Below are 21,556 nucleotides of genomic sequence, written 5' to 3' on the forward strand. Positions count from 1 at the left end.
TACATCCTGAATTCTGAAGTTTAATATATGTAGCTGCTACCAGTGTATTTTTATATCTTCAAAATCTTTTTAATCTGAGAATTTTTCGAATACCATGTTTTTACCTGATGGCTAAAGACTGATAGTGACTTTTGGGAGAGACAATATCAATATCTTAAAAAAAAAAGATGCTGAAAGGCAGAAAGACAGTTTATTCATTCTGATTACACTTTTTGATCATCAAAAATTTATCCTAAGAAGTTTTCCAACATATTTCGAATTTACAGTATAAAATATTTACATATTATTTTGCAAGATACAACGGAAGTCTATGTGACATGCAAAAATTGGTATTAGAAGATGGAATTCATAATGTTCTGCATCTACAGAATCAATATTGCATCTCGGAAAGTTCTTGAAGCTTTGCTGTTTTCTATATATCAAGCATCATTTGGTGTCCTTGCAAATGACAATATTAAATTAAACAGTATTCTCAGAAGGCTGAATTAAATTGATGAATTCTAGACCTCTTAATTTCGGTTGCATTTAACAATCACCAGCTATTGCGATAAACTTAAGGGGTCATTTTAAAGTCACAAATGAAGAAAAAAAATGTATAATTTTGTTGTTTCTATTTGGAAATCACATTTATTTGACATAGTAAATGACCTTGTATGACATCCAGTTTGTACTTAGTATATGCTGAAGCATCCTATTATTTCTCCTTCTTCAAAGATGTTCCATAGGTTCTAAAATTATTGCCCTCTAATCTTGTGTGATATAAATTGACTTCTTTAGTCGAAATCATGAAAATTTAAATCTCGATTTATTTTTATTATAAAATTGAAAATTTTCTGCTAAACCGTTTTAAAAATATTGATTTTCAATGTATTTTTTTATAGATCTGATTAAGCAGAATATACTTCTCAAACCTGCTCGCTTAGCTTTTATGATTATGGTGCACAGTGAATACCAAAAAGCTGTAAGCTCCTCATATATTAATTCATAAAATATTTTTCATTTAAGCGAGATAACTTTTAAATAATTGCTTATTTTCTTTTTTATTTCAGATGGATCTCCTTAGTGCTATTTATCAAGAGGAATTTCTTTATGTTATCCACGTAAATAAACAGAATCCAGATTTAAGAAAGGTAAACTCAGTCTTATTTGCACATAAAAATGATTCATTAAGGCAAAGGAAGTTGTGTTAGATAATTGAGATTAAATTGTAGAAATGTGTTTGGCAATTTAGAGACCATTCCAAGCTGATTCATTATAGCTTTAGATTCTTGAATAAATGCATCTTGTCATAACCAGTGTGATAAATCCTCTCAAAATTTTCTCGTATACTCTCTAATAAGCTCGTTATGCCAGAGAACATGTTATATGGCATTGGCGTACAATAGGTACGAAATATCAACTTTTGGCATGAATTTAGCATATTTATTGAAGCTATTGTGCCTTCCTTGACAAGTTTCTTGGCGATTGAATCATGACAAACAATTAATAATATCCGAAAATCAAATTTTTGTTTTGGACTTTTTTTTTCTCAACCGATTAAAAAAAAAATTGACACAGAATTGCACTTATAATCACAAAATCCCATACCAAATTTAATACATTTAAGTCACAGCGGTTTTGAATTACCGAGTTTACATATTTCTGAAAGTACAAACCTCTCGTTGAATCTGGCTCAAAAAATGACAGTTAAATCTGTGTACCGTATTTTATCTATTTAGCTCTTTTCGTTTTGTGGTGACTGTACTAACTTGTATTCGAACAGCCAGAGAGACGGACTTCCTCTGAACAGATTTTACTCAAAATTTGACAGAAATCTACAAATTTGTTGTAAAGAACATGTGCCATATTTCAACCTTCTACTCAAAGTGTTTTTGAGTTATCTATGCCACAGACAGACGAACATTTTCCAAAAATGTGTTTTTCAAATTCAGGTAAGTATAAAAAGTGGGGATTCGTCAAAAACTCGAGTTCAAATGTTTTGACGACTCCTACGCTTTTTCTAAACTACGTATACGAGAGTAAAAATCAGAAAATAATCAATAAAATTAAATTGTATCAATGAATTTTTTTATTGTTTGTTAGTTTCGTTGTTTTTATATATATACTAGCTGACCCAGCAAACGTTGTTCTGCCATACAAATTATTTCTAGTGAATATTTTGGTTGTTAATTAAAAAATAACGAATGTATTGTAAGCGTGTGGGGATGGAATCTATGACAGAAAGGGGAATAGAGCGCTGTAAACGATCATCGCCGATAAAAAAAAAAAAAAAAAAAAAAAAAACATTCATTTTATCAATACAAAGTATTTCATTAACGTAACGAATAAAAACATTGTTTGATCTCTTAAAAGTTAAAGGTAAAGGGAAAAAAGTAATATATTTTTTATCCTAAAGTATAAAAATGAAATAAAGAAAATCAATATTCATTTCGAAGAGCAATTGAGTGTACGATATTTATTTGTCAGTCCGTATTTAGCCAACACAAATAAGCTCGATGGTTTGCCAACTCTAGAACATGCCACGTATAATTGTCCGTGTGAAAAACATAGCGTGCCCAAATCTAAGCTGGACTTTTTCAACATTACGCCACAGTGGCGATGATTTCAAGCAAGCTTTGGTCTCATCAGCGTACGTTGAACATGGATAGGGATACCCTAATTACCTAGCGTTGTGAAATATACTTAACGACCTATTTTCATACCTACCAAATACACGTAAAAGATTTCATAAAAATCGGTCGAGCCGTTTCGAAGGAGTGCGAACACAAACACCGTGACATGAGATTTTTATATATTATATAGATTAGCTGGACGTTTTCAACATTACGCCACAGTGGCGATGATTTCAAGCAAGCGTTGATCTCATTAGCGTACGTTGAACGTGGATAGGAACACCGTAATTACCTAGCGTTATGAAATATAATTTACGACCTATTACAACATGATATATATATATATTTCCGTTCGTATTTTCAGGAATTGGATCAACTGCTTTCACAGTCTAATTTTCCAAGTCATAATATATACATTCTTCCTGAAGAAAGATCATATGTCACGCCATTATCGTCCTACGAAAACGTGAGAGCTCAGCTTGAGGTAAGTAAAAATCAAAAATATAATTAGGGCTTGTAAGAAGTCGTAAATGCCACAATTTGCCTCTATACATACATCTAGATAACTATTGATTCTGTTATGTTTCACAAATATCTATATCACTTTAAGGAATATTTATTCTCAGGCAATCGATGAAAAAATAAATACCATAAATAATTTATAAATCAAAATGAACATATTTATATCTATTATATAGATAAAAAAAATGTTAAATAAGATACAGATCATTTTTTCACATATGCAGATATTGCTGTTATATTGATTTAAGTATTATTTTATTTAAATGAATAAAATTATTAGCTTGAGTGTTACTTTTAATACCATAAACAAAACTGCATAATTTTATATCAGATAAATGTATTTTTAAAAATATAAGCAAAATAAAAGGTATTTATATTTCATTTATAAAATTAAATAAATTATCTAAATTACTGAATTTTTGATTTCAATAAATATATGGGTTAGAACACAAAAATGTTTTCTAAAATAATTTTTAAAATTAATTGTGTGTACTAACAGTGGTGACCGAAGTATGCTTACAATATCCTATGCTTTGAAAAGGCACCAATTTGTAAAACTGTAAGGTATGCAAGAACAAATGTTTTTTTTTTCCTTTCTCCCAGATTATTCTGCTTTGGAGCTACCTTCACTGGGTCATAGGTACTGAAATTCCTACTTATGGTTCTGATGAGGCGCCAGATTACTTTAGCCTAAGATTTTCAAATTTGTCCTTAATAAATCCCAAATTAGAAAGTCGTTCTTTGATTTCGAAAATTAAATTTTGGTTGGATGTATTTTATGATCAGTTTTCAAGCTTTTTTCTTCATACTAGTAAATCCTTTTTAATACGATACCCACAATGGCTGCAATTGCAATTTTTTAGTTATTTCTTTTCTTTTTCTTTTACGATTAGAATAGGGTTTTGGGCGTATTTACGATTCTGGAAGAATGAATGCTACTCTGAATTAAATCGAAAATCCACGGGGGAATATAAAACGTGCTATAATCATTCAACTCACCAAAAGATATTGTATATTGTTATTAGCAAACATAAATATAAAATTATAAAAAATGCATTTTCGGGAAGTGAGGTCGGTGCTGCCTCTTTTAGAAAATTAAATATTTCTCATTTACTTTGAAATTAAAATTTTTCTTGTTTCTTTTTTGTTTGGAATGCCTGCTTTCAACAGTCTTGTTCTTTATTGATTTGATAAAATATTTTCATTTGCATCAATAATATATTTTAAACATAAACACCAAAAGATTTTCTCTTTCCAAAATGGATTTGTTAATATATTTTGAATAATCTGATATTATTCTTCATAGTAACAATATATTAGAAAACAAAAAAATGAATCGTTTGCTTTGGGGAGTCAGTTCTAACTTAAAGCTTCAACATTTGGATATATACTTCTCCTATCAGAAATACAATTACAATTAGTAAAAGGTTATGAGATTGTATGTTTCGTTTATCAATGAACTAGTAATTCGCCGAGATAGATTTCGATTTGATGGTTTTGATGATCAAAACGCAATCAGAAATCTCGTATAGTATTGAAATTTTAAAATTATCAGAATGTGTTCAGAAAACATTTGGGATATTGGTTATGTCTTTCATTGTATTATGAATGAACATTCTGCTAATTGACTTCATACCCAAAATGTATATACATTAATTTCATGTTGATTCATGATAATCTCAAATATGCTTATTCCATTTAACAATCAGGTCAAATGGAGTATGTTCATATCATATTCATAAGGACTATTACTTTTAAATTTAACTGCTTAGCTTACAGAAGGAAATTGTGACAAATCCATATAATACAACTTACAATTAGTTGTTAAACATGCAGGGTTTTGTTTGTTATGCAAATGTGAATATCATTGATTTGATTTTAATTTTTAAAACTAATATAAAAAGAACTGATGCTAGAAAACTTTTTGGTTGATAGTTTAAACATTGTCTTGCTGTTTAAGTATCGTTTTTGAACGTAATTAACATATTTATTGTCTTCATTGCGCAGGGTTTTTCAGAACTCTTATGTTATGATTCTTGGGATTTTGTCATCAGTTTATCTGAAGATGATATTCCTTTAAGGAATGTTGATGATTTAGCTGCAGCTTTGTCACCATATCGTGGTAAATATACAAAGTTTTACATTGTTTATTTTAGATGTCTTAATGGTATTTCACTTGAAATAACATAGTTCAATGTATACTTTGGTGCTGAGTCTCTCTTAATGATCATATATATGTTATGGTAACTGTAATAAAATGATTATCATTCATAATCACTAAATTAATCACACACAAAAAAATTTAGAACAAGAAAAATGCGATTTTTAAAAAATAAAGATTATTCTGTTTTATTTCGAAAGATTCTTTTATTTGACGCTCTTGAATAAATTTTGTTTGAGCAATCTCTTTCAATCAGTGAGTATTCCTTTTGACCTAATGCTGGAAGTCCTTTTTTTTTTTTTTTTTTTTTTTTAGTGTTTCTACAAAATCGATCACCTTGCTCTACACTTGTATCGCCAAGATTTCCTTGGAAGTAGTCCAAATAATTGTACTTAAACTATGAGCTTTAATTCAACAAACGTTTTCTTTAATAAATTTTATAAAATATTTTGATTTATTTTATTAAAAAAAAAGATAGCAACACTCCTGTAAATCTACAAATACTCAATTAAAAAAGGAGGTGAATCAAATGAAAACCAAAGGAATAGTTATTTTGTTTTTTCTGAAACTCTTTTTCTATTCCAAACTCTTCAGCAAAATTTATTTGCATAAAAAAATTTCAGATTTCAAAAGTAATTTGTCAGCATATTTATATTTTATCTAACTTGGTATTCGGCTTCCATTATCTTTATATCCTAGTGAAGTCTTTTACCATCTTTCACTCATATTTATTTTCTAGAACCTCTAGGATTTTCAGATAGAAAATTGTTTCAATGGTTGTAAAAGTAATGAATATGCGCATATTACAATTAAGTTTTTTGAATTCGTTATGGTTGTTATTTGCTAAATCAAAACAGTTTTCAGTCTCTTACTAATCAAACAGTTTTGATTACCGAGAAAGTTCTTGGCAGCAATGACAAATGAGATCTAATTTTTTATTCATGGAATCCATGAAATGAAGATCGTTTATGATTGTCTGATTTAGCCACTATTCCTATTTGAAATGTTCTACATATTCCATTCACTTTTTTTATTTTATGAATGCAAGGTTATTTTGATCATGAGGTCTCATGAAGCTGTTTATTTAACTTCAGCTTTACTTGGATGTGTTAAATTCTGTTCCATCGCTTCAAATAGATTTTTCCTTTGAATATAATATTATTTTGATCAAGCTCATTTATTTTTCGAATAATGAATTGAAGAGAAAATTAAAATTTGAGAATGGAATTTTTTAATGAGTACTTTTTTACTGTTTTAAAAATTTTGTCATTTAAAATATTATATCTTATTACATTTTATATTAATAATTCTGCTTTTTGTTTTATACTCTTATCTATTAAGAATATTCATTACATATCATTATAATTTACTCTTTTTTTTTTTTTTTAAGGTTTTTCATTTTTACCGTTTCAAAACTCAGATAAAGATGACAAAGAATCTATTTTGAATGAATCTGTTTAGTAAGAATCTATGCTCTTTTGTTTTTAAAATATTTTTGGTTTTAATTATTACTATAATTGTATTAAATAATTTAAATAAAGCCTGAAAATAATAATTTTAAATACAAATAGTTTATTAGTTTTTAATCACTTAATCCCTAATAGCATAATATATTGTACAATTTGTTATGTATGCTACTAGAGGTTTGTTCTACTTGTTTAATATCGTATGATACTAACAAGTTTATAGGTTTAATATCATATGATATTAAACAAGTTATTAGTATCTTATTATATTAATATAAGATGTTACTACAAGAAATTAATATCGTATTATATTAGTATATGATGGTTCATTATATCGTATATGATATTAAACAACATTCGAAATATTGTATAATATTGTTGAATATTGAAAAATATAATATTGCACAATATTGTACGTATTGTGCAACAGGCTGTGCTACCGAGGATATCTAATTGAATTTTTTAAATGTGCATCATGTGATTTACATCTATCTATAAATATCGTATTTTAGTTCATCATGTGATGGTTTTGTGTTTAAAGTATCGTACAAGAAGCCAGCATCAAAGCTTAGCATCTTCAGAACATCTGGTAAAGGAGTGTTCAGCAGGTAAACCTTTAACTCAATTATTTTCAAATATTTAATTAAAAATTAATTAATTAAATCTGTTCATTTTTTAACCTTTTTTAGGGAGTTCACTGAATATCTCGTAAATGAAACAGTAAGATCAAAGGTTTTAAATGATCATCAATTTTATCTGCAAACAGATATCTCCCCACATGAGAGTTACATCCCAACAATATTAATGAATTCACCTCACCGGTAAGTTTTTGCATTTACCAGATTAAATAGAGTAGTATCCCGAAGTCACATGATAGCAGTAGAAAGGTCCGTAAAAAAATATGTTAATTGGGGTACACGTATTTAACTACACATATAAATCAGGTTATTTTATATAATGAACTAATTAAGCCATATCTCAGGGATGACATTAATCCAAAGATAATAAATTATTATACTTATTTGTATTTTTATTTAATTTAAAAAATATATTTAACTCGTATTTTGAATATGCTAAAAATAAAAACGATTAGGCATTTAATTCGGCAGTGATGTACCGAGATTAATCAGCCCGAGGGACAAAATGCTATTTTTTCTCCACTTGTCATCATAATTTGTTTAGCAAATATAAATAGCGCCTGAGGCAAACATGATCTTTTTTTCCTTCTTATTTTATATTAAAACATTATATAACACGTTCTAACGTTTTGTTTTCATGGTGCCTCCTAAGACTGGAACCCATGGTATCTATATCCCCTCTCCTTCTCTCCGGTCACTACGCCACTGCAACTAGTTAGCCATTGATTTTGTAATGTTTCATAAATATTCATGTTATTTTGAAAATTTTCATACCGAAAGAATATGCGTTTAATTGAAGTTATTTATATAATTAACGAAGTATGTAACTGCTCACTGTATTGTAATTGTGTATCCCATTTAGCACCCTTTCTTTAATCACCCTAAGAAGCACTATGTATTTTTTAAATGTTAAAAGTTGGTTATTTTAGGCATTATCTTTAGTCCATAGGTTCCCAGATTCCAAGTTAGTGATCTAAAGGGGAGCTAAATCACTATAGCTCAGGCAGCTTGAATTTCTTAAAAAAGCCCCGATAAAAATGTAGGCGAAGTTTAGTTTATTAGTGGCAAGGACTGTGAAAAAAATTGTTTGGAAGGATAATATGCAGGATGTTTTCTATTAATAGACCGGCACATTTAGAATGTCGTTAATAGGAATCATAAGAGATAAAGATAGAGGATAAAAATTGTAAAATCTTAATATAATTAAGTTGTGATTCTGCTCCATCTTACGTGAATTTGCGGTATAAGTGATCTTAAAATTCGACTGATACTTATGATTATAAATCATCAATTAAACATTAACAAGTAGCAAATAATAAAAGTTTTTACAAATGCTTCTTAAAACATTAATAAAGATATATTTCTAAAAAATAATTTAATAAAATCTATATCTTATTGTATGAAATATATTTTGTGGCTATTGTATGAAATATATTTTGAACTTGAATAAACAAACCAAATTTTGCTAATATAAGCCGGTAATTTTTGTGAAAAGAGAGAAAAAATCATCTTACGAAATATGTGTCAATTAAAAGAAATTTTAACTTTTCTTTATTAACACTTGCCAAGTTCTTGACTTTTCAGTATTTCTAAATTTCATAATTCTGCTTTACGAAAATTGTATATGTTTTCACCCAAGCTCACAAATTTTCACATATATCTTTCTAGATATAATTTGCACTCAAAGCTCCAAGCTGATAATTTATTTATTCATTCTTTCATATTATAGTTTGAGTGAAAAAGCAGTAATAAACTTTTTTTTTTGTTATTGCTGTTGTGGCATACTCAAGTAATAAATAAAACAGAAGCACATCTTACATTTTTCAAAAAGTAAATTGCTTCGGTCATTTTAGTAAGCATTGAAATAGTCTCCACTCATAAAGTTTTTCAAATCCAGTCATCATAATGTGAATTTGTATATAAATTAAAACTTAGTTATTAAAACGCTAAAAATGCTGACTTGTTAAGTTTTTTTCTGTCCAAAAATTCATGTTATTCATATTATTTCAACTCAGCTTCAATCAAGCGAGATATTTCTTGTAGCAACATTCGAAAGAATTATTTGTAAAACCAACGGGAGTCGTCTTCCCGAAACTTTCTCGTAACTTTAACGAATGCAGTTGTGGATAATTTATTGTATGCCAGTGGTTGCCTTTTTTCCGAATGATTGAAACAAAATTGGACATAGAATTACAATTGTAGTCACAAAATCGCATACCAATTTTTATATATTTTTGATTATTTGCGTTTTTGAATTATCGCATTTACGTGCATGAGAATGTACAGACCGTCAAATGGTCAATCTCTTGACGAATTTATTTCTAAATTTTATAAATATGTGCATTTAGAATATTAAATTTGTGTGTCAAACTTTATTCTCTTAGTTCTGTTTATTTGGTTTTTATCGTGTTAACTTATATATGAACAGCCGCACAGACAAATTTCCTCTAAATGGATTTCGTTCCATTTCCTTCTTTCATTGTTTACAGTCAGTGTTTTTAGCCTCCGCTCTGTTCGTTTATACTCATCCATTCGTGAGCAAAAGTCAACGTGCGATTATGAAGGACATTTAATATCGAGTCGAAAAGTGAAAAACCCCTTACTGAAAAGGAATCACAGAATGCGTTTTTAGATTAAGGATTCTCAATTAATTTAAAAATGATTAAAATGGAGAATAACAGATTACTGATATTGCGTTATTTATATATTTTGAAAATCTTTCATTCCTGCAGTATACCAATTTATAACAATCAATTACTTTCTTTAAAAAAATATTTATATAAAGACATGTATTTTATAGAACTTTGTAAAATTTATTTCTTGTACATTTTAGTGTTATGAATTGTATGTTTTTTTAAACTATTTTTCAAACTTAATTATTTAGGGAAACTGTTTACTTCGGCTCAGTCTTCAGTACTGTAAACGCTGAGGATGGAAATTACCTGTCAGAATTTTATATCTGTAAAAATGTAAGTGCATCGTAATTTCTTATGGAACAAATATTTGCCATTCTTCTTTCATTTTAAATTGTTAGCAAAAGCTGCAGATTGCTGATATTTAGAATGTCTAGACGCCGTTAAACAGTCCAGAGCCAACTAATATTTTATGAATACCTTAGCATATTACGTACTCGTAAAGTAATTTGCTTTGCAACACTGAATAAACTGCCATCTGACGCACACGCAGTTATTTATTTTTAAAATATATAGCGTAATATTTGCTCTGTAATACTTTGAGAAAGTAATATTTTATATAATTTATTTGGAGGTGGTTTTCCCTTTTGCGTAACTGCATCTATTTTAGAAACGGTTTACAGACAATAGCGTGGCGACAATAGATAACGTTAGGAAATAAAGAAATTTTCTATGACCCAAGTCACCTTTAATGACTTGTAAAGGAGAAATGAGATTAAGTTTTTCATCGTCAGTCTCACTTCTGATTTTAAAAGTTGTGTAAGTGGATTATTGTTTTTCCTATCCGCCTTGTAGATCGATGCACGCTTCAGCTACGAAAAGAACGTCTGATGGAAATTTCCTGCTTTTCCTCCAAACGAAACACAAGTGTGGACTAATTTCTCTTGCCGTTGTAAGGAAAGTAACTTACCCTCCCCCCCACACCACCACCATATTCAAGAATTAAATGAAATTCTTATTTTGAGTGTTACCTAAGTATTCCAAGATCTCTGACCAAATTTTTTCTTTATCATGAAGTAATCATTGGCGCATGAACTTATTCTTATAGCTCATCGGCATCAAATGCTAGGCAAAGAGGAATAAGAAGCAGCATTTATAGCAAATAAATACCGTTAATAAATTAATTAGAAATATTTTTTAAATAAATGAATAAATTTCTTTCTTAAATTTCTGCTTCTATGTTGCCATTCTCTTAGCTACCAATATCATGCATTTTTGTGTCATCCGTCTTTTATTGTGTTGTTAATTTGCTGTGACATATAACATTTCAATTACTGCTTACATGCCTTGAAATATTTATATCTTACAGCATTCGCTTCTAGAATGCAGTGGAATCGAGAAACTGATTTCCTTGTCTCACAGCTCATTTTTTGTAAGTTTTCGTGTCCAGCCTCCACCTGATATCCGAGTTTTTACCTTAAGTTTAGCAAAAGGCAATTATTACGCTTTGCTTGAAAAATATTTTCCACCCATCTTACAAAGGTAAGCTTTATTGCGCATATTTTTGCAAAAAAAAGAAAGAAAGAAAAAACTGTCGATGAGATGCCGAGAATGTCACTTCATTTTAGATTAATTGTGGAAGATGCCGTGGAGAGATTCAGTGCCAAAGCAAAATTGCCATTTGATCATCTGCAGGTGGAATCTATTTTGAAATTTCATATAGCACCCTCTTTAGTTCCTGAGGATCCATGTTGCGAATCCAGCTCACTCTCGAGTTATTCAGAGATTGCAGATTTTACTTACTGGATTGTTGCAAACCTGGTAAATTTAAAAAATTAATGCATTCATTTTATATAAAGAAATTTATTTATTTTTATAAATATTATTAGATTTATATTTTATCCAATAGAATCCTTTCTGAAAACAGTTTCAGTACAAGTAATGGCAGAATTATAGCGGGAACCACTGGCAGATTGATTAAAAAATATTATTGTATGAGTTACTAAATAAATAAATTCATAAAAACTGCACATTTTTTAAATTCTGAAATATTAGACTACAATGTGTGTTTATACTTCACTTTTAAATTCATTATTATCTAAATTAATGGATCATAATTAATTAATTTTAGAATATAGGAATTGAAATGTTCTTTTATCTTATAATGTTTATATTTCACTTGCCAGGTCTCATAAAACATTTTAGTGTTATATTATTTCATTATCATTATTTTAATTATAATAAAAGAGTTAAATTTGTTTATTGGTAAACAAAGAAATCAATGATTCTCAGTTCTGATTAGTGATTTGGATGAATGAAGAATGATTATTTCGTTACTATTATTTAAAGTAATGAGAGCCGGCGTCCAGGCATAGGGGTAGCGGTGCGTCTTTCCTGTGATCTGGGCTTCCTGGGTTCGAGTCCCGGTTCGGGCATGGTTGTTCTTCATCTGTTCTATCTGTGAGATGTGTGAATGTGACCCTCTGTAAAAAGGGGTTGTGCAAGCAAATGTGGTGCATGAGTAGCTAAGACGTACTCCTAGTCCTAGTTGGCGCTACTAAAAATAAGAACGCTCCCTTGGCTTAAAATCGCTGACTTCGTCAGCGAGTTTGTCGATTAGAAACAACAACAATAAAGTAATAAGAAAGTATATTTTTAATGAACGGATATGGCAGGTTTATAGGAAGGTATAATAAATAAGTAAAAAGAGTCATGTGTGAAATAATCCCATAGACATCTTACTACATATCACTGTTGAAAAGAATAAAATTTCATTTTATTGCTTTTGTAATATTTTCATTTTCTTATAATTAATAATTACTTTTGTAAGTTCAACAGGACCAGTGACAAATATATCGAATCTAGATCAATGGTGGTAAGTTTATTTCAAATTATGTCAATTATATGTTATTCTACAAAAAGGGACAGCTATAGAACGGTAGATAGCTTTAACGAGTATTCCTTTCTCTGCATTCGTAGCAACCTTCTCTCCAAAATAGATTCTGCTTTAGTGAAGGAGATTTAAGAATGGCTTTCGTATCACCTTGGATAGGACATCTAGAGCCACATAACAGAGAGTTTTCCAGGTATGTGTTAGAATTATTTCGCACGTTAAAAGCAACTCAATTAATTATTATTCATTTGATATTTTTTTGCTGACTAGAATTCATAACTTCTAATAATAATAAGTGTGTGTGTGTGTGTGTGTGTGTGTGTGTGTGTGTGTGTGTGTGTGTGTGTGAGAGAGAGAGAGAGTGTGTGTGTGTGTGTGTGTGCGTGCGTGCGTGCGTGTGTGTGTGAGTGAGTGTCTGCGTGTGTGTGTTTAGGCACAAACATTGGGAATTATAGAGTGGGGATATGCAAATCGCAGTAAATACTTTTCTTTTAACAGTGTCTTAAAGTAAATAAAAATTCACTTGGAATTATTGCATTTATCGCCAATGACTTTCGAAACTATAATAGCATGGAAATTAATTCTTTTCTTAATCTTTAAATTCTTGTAATCATAATTTCGATTATATTCATTTAATTATTATTAAAAATTCGGTTTTACTTATTTTTAATCAAATTGTGATTAAATATTGCATCATTTTATCAAATAATTGAATCCCATTTATTTTTCTCTTGTTAATTCTATAAATAACAAGTTTTACTTTCATTAGCCGTATCAACTCCGATATAGATTTTCACTTCCCTCGGTTAGATGCAATATATATTGCAAAATCTGTTTCCTCATTTTAAGAGGAAATTTTTATTTAAATGAAAAAGGTTTTGGGTGATGATCAATTTTTTTAAATAGAAATTTTGTTAAGAAGGAGGGTTGTTTTTTGTTTTTGTATTTTATTTTTCATTCTTCTGTTAGATGTTTCGTTTTAAAATAATTCTGCAGCTGTTATGAACTCAATTTGTTTTCTTTGATTTCATAAAGCAGAAATATTTGAAAGAAATTTTGCTTTCTGAAAAATTTTCTTTATAAACATTTTTAATGTTTAACACTTTTTTTTTTATTTTTTTAAATAATCGTAAATGATATCAAAAATTTTCATAAGTGGTATCCAAATATATAAATGAAATCTCAAGATATTTATGGAAAATAAAGTTTTTTTTAAATATTGATTTTATACTATATATTTTTTTGAAATTATTATTTTTATTATTATTTACGAAATATAAAAAATTTCAAGTCCATTTTAATGTGATTAGCCAACATAAATTCGTAATCTTCCTTATACAATTGTGTCCTTTTATTCCAATAATCCTTTTACTCCAGACATTGTTGTAGTGATTGTCCTTTTACTCCAGACATTTTTGTTGTCGACATTTGCTATACCATATTTTTTTTCTTCAAGTTGAAACTGTACTATAAAGATCAATATCTGCAAAAACAGTCTTCCAAAATTCGCTGTACTCTAGTAGCGATCTAAACTTTGGAAAAAAGGATCTCAAATTCGTGTCTACATTTTATGAAAGATTCATCGTATATATTAAAACGAAATGTGCTAAATGCATTGACAGGTTTATCTAGTGAAACGAACTAACGAAACGTGCTTAATCTATTGACATCTAGTGAAGAGGCGGATGTTAAAACTGATGTTAAAACTTAATTTTTATCTTCATTCTCTTCCACGATACTGAAGTCGAATCGCAAGTACCGACCGAAACTAAATGCAAACACACAAAAAATATCAAATTCCTTTCAAGTTTTAAGATCAAAAGATCGGAAATTTATAATTTTTATTGAAAATTGAGATAAATATTAATAATATCCTTTTAGATAAATTTCTCTTTTAGAAAATTTTCTATCGTTTTTCCAATTAAACATTAAGGCATAGAATCTCGTGATAATTCCCTTGTTTATCCAAAGAATTATCTTAAGCCATCCGCGATATATTTTACCTTGGTTTATACGTTCCTGCAGTACAATGGACGTCTGAACAAATTCGATGAAACTGAAGTGAGATAATTAACTCTTGTCTGGCGTTCATCTGACAGACTGCTTTCTGCTTCATGAACCGCCAACCAATTTCATGCTTCCTCGGTGCTCGCTACATTTATTCCACAGCTTACATTAGCGGCTAAATCCACAAAGGGTTTGGGTTACACAAGCCTCAACTTGATGTAGGAAGATGGTGAGTGGAGATGTGGTTTTAACAATATGGTTGATTAAGTATAAAACGTCTGACAAAGTCGAATAAAGATATAGATTAGCAATACCACTAAACTTCGGTAAGGCTTTGCCGAGTGAAAATTCTAACGGATAAACCCAATGAAATATAAATTGCGAGGTACCAGAGATATTGAGTGAGTTGAAATATCAAAAGGAGACGAAAGTGACTAGCTGGTTCGACACCCTATAGATTTATGATATTACTGCACTTCCATTCCATTAGGCTGAAGAGCAGAGCTATTCAGTTTGAAGAAGTTTCAAGACAAATAATTCATTCGTGAATAATTATTTTTTTGTTGTTGTTGTTGACTGTGTAGTGAAATAGTTTAACTTAGGAAAATGCTCAACTAATAAATATTTTAAGGAAAATTATGGATTATGTAACTGAAGAGATGATTTCTAGTTTTCCTAAACTTTCAACTCGTATGCGATGGAAAAGCTTTCAAAGATAAAACTCTTCATAAGAAAGGCATAGTTATTTGAATATTATTACCATGATTTATTATAAAGGTGCAAAAAGCTGACAGCAATTTAAATCCATTGGTTTGAACGTTGTAGAACTTTTGTCATGTGTGTCATGAGATTCTATTGGAAGCAAATTCTCTGCAGTAAAAGATGTCTTGGTTAAGTGAGGGAGTGGGTGGATCTGCTGCTGCGTTTAGAGTCACATCGACTATAAATACGGTGACTAATGACAGTATAAATGTATTTCTTTTATAAATAAACATCAGTTCCTCCCTTGTTCTGCCAAAGCCTGTTAGTTTTTTAGGGCACTGGATTTTGAAGACTGTCCTATCCCTAGTAACACAAAATGCCCAAAGATACTGCTTCGATACCTTCAGGATATTGTCAGGTATTCAAATAATTGAACGTCATCCTAGAACATACCATCTATATGTTTTGATGTTGTTCGATACTTAGAAAATCTATATCTTACAATATCTTGTGCTAAAAGGAACACTGAACCAATACCTTTGTCGTTTCATATGCATACGAAAGACCAAGATGCCTGGCTTGTGCTTGTATTGTAATATTATACCAAAAAAAATAAAGAACAGAAGAATCCAAATACTGTGGATATATAAACTTCGGATTCCAACTTTGAAGAGAGTAAGAGTGAGAGTGATATTGACAATGTAATTGTTAAAGAAGATATTGCTAATGAGGATGAAATACTAACCCATCAAGAATTGCTTCCTATAATTTATAAAGTTCGAAAAATTGTTAAGATATTTAAACGTTTCCCTACAAAAAATTACATATTACTAAAATATATACTAACTGAAAATAAAACGGAATATATGTTAATATTAGATTCTAAAACACGTTGGAACAGTTTACTCCTCGATTTTTGAAACTGAGAAATCCAATCCAAAAAGCAATAATCAACTTAAACCTGTAAATTAATTTTTAAGATAGTGAATTCGACTTAATATACAGAACTATATCAGCTCTACTTCCAATAAAACTGACTATTGAGGCATTATGTCGGAGAGATTCTAATTTATTAACAGCTAATGCAACAATAAATTTTACGTTGCAGTCATTGAAAGAACAGCACACATCACTATCTGAAGAATTATATATATTACATGGAAAACCCGCACAGAAGAAAAGCATAGAAATAGAAAATGTCTTATGGTATTTACATAATTATAATGATTTTAAAAATGAAAATGAAAAAGAAGAAAAGAAAAGAACCAACTCAAATTTGATTAAGTTTATAGTAAATTTTCTTAAAATCTTTTACCCACAAACCTATCCACATTCAGAAGAATTCGGTTTAGTTATCGAAGATTATGATGACACTAATGTCGATAGCGAAAAGGAATTGTCTCTTAAACAAAAATTAGAATTAGCGATAAATAAAAAAAATTTCAACGAACGAAAATACAATACATAAATCAGCTATATCCAAAACCATCCGACAAGAAATCGATTTATTTGAAGATGAGGGATTTAGAGGTAAATACTTGGAAAAAGTATATTGCGCATTGCTAACAGTACCATCAATTAGCGTAGATGCCGAAAGAGCGTTTTCGACAGCTGGTAATTTTTACACAAAATTACTTTTCAAGCTTAAAGACAATACAATTGATGCATTATGTTTTTTAAGATCACATTTCAAAAATTTGTCATAGTACCACATATTGAATAGTGATATTTACACTTTATTGTGATTTAAATAAATAAGATGCTCCTTTACTTCTTTGTGATTCTTTATATACTGTTATAATTTATAAGTTACAATTATTTTTTGTGATATTTACACTCTGTAATAAAACTGGAAAATAAAACAAAAAAACACCTTTGTTTTCTTTCTTTTTCTAAAATTTCTAATACCGGTATTAAGATCTAAAAAATACCGAATACCGGTATTGAAATTTTGGTCCGATATTGCAATCCCTAGATTTGATCTTTCCTCTAAATTATCTATATAAGGAATGCAATGAAACAAAAATGTGTAGAGATTTATAATCATCTTGTATTATGATGTCAACAAAAAAAAATTAGTGTTAGCTGACAATATTTTATTTTTGTTATTATTTTATTGAAAATTAATCTTACGAGTATATCTATTATTTTACAGATTTACGCCTGAAATAATTATGCCGCTGCCATATGGGCCAGCATTCACTAATGATATTCTAGTAAATCTTTTCTTTTCCACGGAAGTGATCAGCAGCAAATGCAGATCAGATCATAAAGGTATGAATTTTTATTATTTTATGTGAATTTGGTTAACTTAGTTTAGCTAATATTTAAATGTAATATTTTTTTAACTAAAATCATTTGTTTTTGTTATTTGATTTTTATTTATTTAGACTTTTTAATATTCTTTCGTGCGTTTATATAAAAATTTGGAAAAAATATTATGAAACCAATTTTTTGCTTCTTAAATGCTCTTATGTTCGTGCATGCAAGCTTCAAAAAGTACGTCATTAAGTTTCTCTAGAGCTTCTAAGAATTTTGATAAAAATGCTAATTGGAATAGTTAAGAATTTGTAGCGATTCATTGTAAAAATTATGGCCTTCATCTTTAAAATGTATTTTTTAGATACTGTAATTGTTATATCGAGATTAAATTGAAGAAAGTAAGCTAAAGAAATGTAAACTTTTTAAAATATCAAACATTCTTAAATGAAATCAAATGCAAACTATGTTTAAACTTTTTAAACCATAAAATACTATTTATTAAGTGAAGTAAGTAATATTTTAGATTGTTTTATTCGATATTAAAATATTTTCTGTTGATTCAAACTTTTCATTTTTTCGTTACATTTTTTTTTTATTGATTTTATATTAACTTCTTATTCGTAGACGTCCCTTTTGTCAAATGTATCGCTTTGATGGCATGAACTGAACTGCATTTTTACACATAATAATAAAATACTCATTAGTTCCATTGATTAATTTCAAAATTAGGAGAAACACGAAGCGCTAGTTCAAATTTTCATATAAAATATATTTTTCCTATTATATAATGAGAAATGTATTTGATACTTTGCACTTAAATTTCTGGTATCCTTAGGGAATTATTATATTCTTTTTTCGGAATAATATTTCTCTATTTTATTCCTATTTTTATTAAAATTTCGTCGTTTGTAGTAAAAAGGTCTTCTCTTTAATTTGTACTTATTTATAGGTAATCCCATCCTGAATCCAATGAACACCAAAAATTTCACAGATCACATCACTGTGAATTTAAGACTGATTTCTCCTACTTATGAGGAAAAATGTGCAACAAACATTCTTCTGAATTGGGAAAAGGAGAGCAGAAAAACAGCATCAACCCAGGAAAAGGTATTATTTGCATCTTACAGCTCACATTTCTAATAAAAGAATTTTTACTCTTATAGGCCATTGGCATTTTTTCAGAAGCTCTTGACCTTTTAGAATGTTCTGAATGAATCAACCCACTGATTCTTAAAAATGTAATTACGTTTCAGTTATCCTTCCCTTTTAAAGTTACATTTTTTTATGCTTAATGTTCCATGGTTTATATTTTGAGAATAATTTTAAGCATGAATAAATAATATTTATGCTTATTCATTATATTCTCCCTTCAAGGATCGAATTAAAGGTTATTGCTTGAGGGATTTTTTAGCATTTTTATTTAATTTTATAATGAGCATTGCCTTTTTTTTGTTGTTGTTGTTAGTTGATCACTATTTGTGTCAATTCGATTGTTCGAATGTTTTCAAAAACGATCATTGAATTTTATGGATAGAGTCCATACCATTACAAGGGGGGGGGGAGAATTCTGATGTTATTATACATTTACTTATTAACTTCACTACAAATAAGGTTCTTTTTAATTATTACTCTTTAAACACTTTGACAAAATGCGTGATACTATCTACTACAACTTTCATCAGTTAATCTCTGACAACCAGATCCGAGATTTGTTATCAGAAGGAAAGCTTATCTACACAAGCATGTCTTCTAGATATAAATTTTTTAAAAATTGAAATAATATATATTAACAGAAACAATTTTGTGATATATTGTGGAACAATATTATAGAATATTGGGAAACAATATTGTGTAATATTATTTTTCAATATTTCAATACTTCTATTTTCCAATATTTCAATACTTCTATTTTCCAATATTTTTGAAAATGGTGCAGTATAGCGCAATATTATGTGATGTTTGGATATTTGCACGGATTTGAAGCGGCTCAGTGTCCTCAGACTTTGACGGGCCGGCCCATTCGATGCGAGTTTTTGTACTTGAGAATATTAGAATATTTTATCTCCGGGTTTACCTTCCAGTGGAAAATATAAAGTAATGTCTATTAATCTATCACAATATACACAATGGCACTGAGAAATAAAATTGCAACAAAACATATTAAGAGTATATTTTATCGATTTTTAAAGATTTCTAAGCAATATAATAGAATGAGAGATGTAAAATCAATCTCAATTTGTTGGTCAAAATCTTAACTCCATGTCTTTACATCCAAATTCATTTATTATTCTTAACATTTCACTTCTAGTCTAAGAAAATCTCTATTTTCCTGGATTTCTACTGCGAGAAATATCTCATACCTAATATTATTTCAAAATATTTTAATTCATATCTAATGTAAGAAAAGATTCCGGTGCTTATCTTCCTCTGGTTATAACTTGGCTCTGATGAGTTGGTGACTTTGACTTTTTGTTGATGTAAGTAAATCCATATCTTGCTTTGTTTCCAAATCTAGCTACATGTCAAATTTTTATAAAACCTTATACGAATTATTGAATTTACGAGAAATAAGGAAAAAATATGATAAATTCAGCTTAATTGTATTTAACAGTTTCGTAAATTTGAAGATACATTTTTCTTTAAATTTACTAAAACATTTTTTTCAGAAACATCGTTTTTATGTAATAACCAACATCGACAATCAGAGCTTTCCTTAAATCCACTTTTTTTTTTAAATCTAAAAACTATGTATTTCAAGTTTTTTATTTCTCCTCGAACTTCCCCCCAATTTCTATCTTTCTTAGCAACGTGTTGGTGGCCGAAGATCAACCGCCAACTCGTCAGAGCCAAGTTATACTTAATTATTCGTTATCGCCATCGTAATATATATTTTTTCCATTTTCTTACGTAGAAGCGTGCCATTGTCAAAAGTTTTATTATGCGCTGTAAGAATATGGAGCCTGGCCAATGGACACTCCAGATTAGGGAGGTAATTTTTATTTTATTTTGTCGTTATCCTTTTTGAAAGTTTAAAGCATTAAAAGTGTAATTTCTGTAATAATACAACTGAATATTTCTTTTGTGATATAAATAATTTGGCAATTTTTTTTCTTTGAGATTTTAACACTTATCAAGATTGAGATTGTTAACAAGTGATGGCATAAATATATGTAATTTAAAATCTTCTTTAATTATTTAATTTTAATATAAATAACATTTTTATTCATAATTCTAGTTTGAATATACAGTCCTTAATTTAATGTTATAATTATCAGTTTTCAAACTTGTTTGTATAGTGTTTGTAAAATCCAGGGATCTAATTTTTACTGAATTTAGTTTTCATGTAGAAAGTTTCGATTACTTCCTTTTCTTATTATTATTAAACTCTAAGCGGACAATTATAATGTTTAATTACAGCATATATTATTTTTACACTTTAATGAACCTAATTGTATTATATGTTTATGCGGTTCAGCATTTTCATCAGTGATTTAGATAAATATTGTTTTGTAGTTTTGCAGTTATATAGAAATCTTTTTATTAAATTTATAAATTACTTCAAATTATTTAATTATCAAGATAATTAAAGTCGTATGCGCGTGAGAAATGAATGCATTCTACCTTAAATTTTATTATATTTTATACATTAGAGTTGCATGA

General features: G+C 28.9%; 1 protein-coding gene across 2 annotated transcripts in view; it reads left to right on the forward strand.

Moving 5' to 3' along the window:
• The window catches only part of LOC129961627 (uncharacterized), a 39,165-nt gene that overhangs the window by 11,436 nt on the left and 6,173 nt on the right, over positions 1–21,556 (forward strand). For both annotated transcript variants that reach the window (XM_056075142.1, XM_056075143.1), the window contains exons 8-22: positions 882–961; positions 1,050–1,130; positions 2,977–3,096; positions 5,142–5,256; positions 6,686–6,755; positions 7,274–7,369; positions 7,451–7,582; positions 10,284–10,368; positions 11,402–11,574; positions 11,661–11,853; positions 12,863–12,907; positions 13,012–13,118; positions 17,790–17,908; positions 18,846–19,003; positions 20,808–20,885. In XM_056075142.1, the coding sequence (XP_055931117.1) occupies positions 882–961; positions 1,050–1,130; positions 2,977–3,096; positions 5,142–5,256; positions 6,686–6,755; positions 7,274–7,369; positions 7,451–7,582; positions 10,284–10,368; positions 11,402–11,574; positions 11,661–11,853; positions 12,863–12,907; positions 13,012–13,118; positions 17,790–17,908; positions 18,846–19,003; positions 20,808–20,885 (1,652 nt within the window). The remainder of the gene's footprint in view (positions 1–881; positions 962–1,049; positions 1,131–2,976; positions 3,097–5,141; positions 5,257–6,685; positions 6,756–7,273; positions 7,370–7,450; positions 7,583–10,283; positions 10,369–11,401; positions 11,575–11,660; positions 11,854–12,862; positions 12,908–13,011; positions 13,119–17,789; positions 17,909–18,845; positions 19,004–20,807; positions 20,886–21,556) is intronic.

This window comes from Argiope bruennichi, chromosome 2 (genome assembly GCF_947563725.1).
Source record: "Argiope bruennichi chromosome 2, qqArgBrue1.1, whole genome shotgun sequence".
Lineage (NCBI taxonomy): Eukaryota > Metazoa > Arthropoda > Arachnida > Araneae > Araneidae > Argiope > Argiope bruennichi.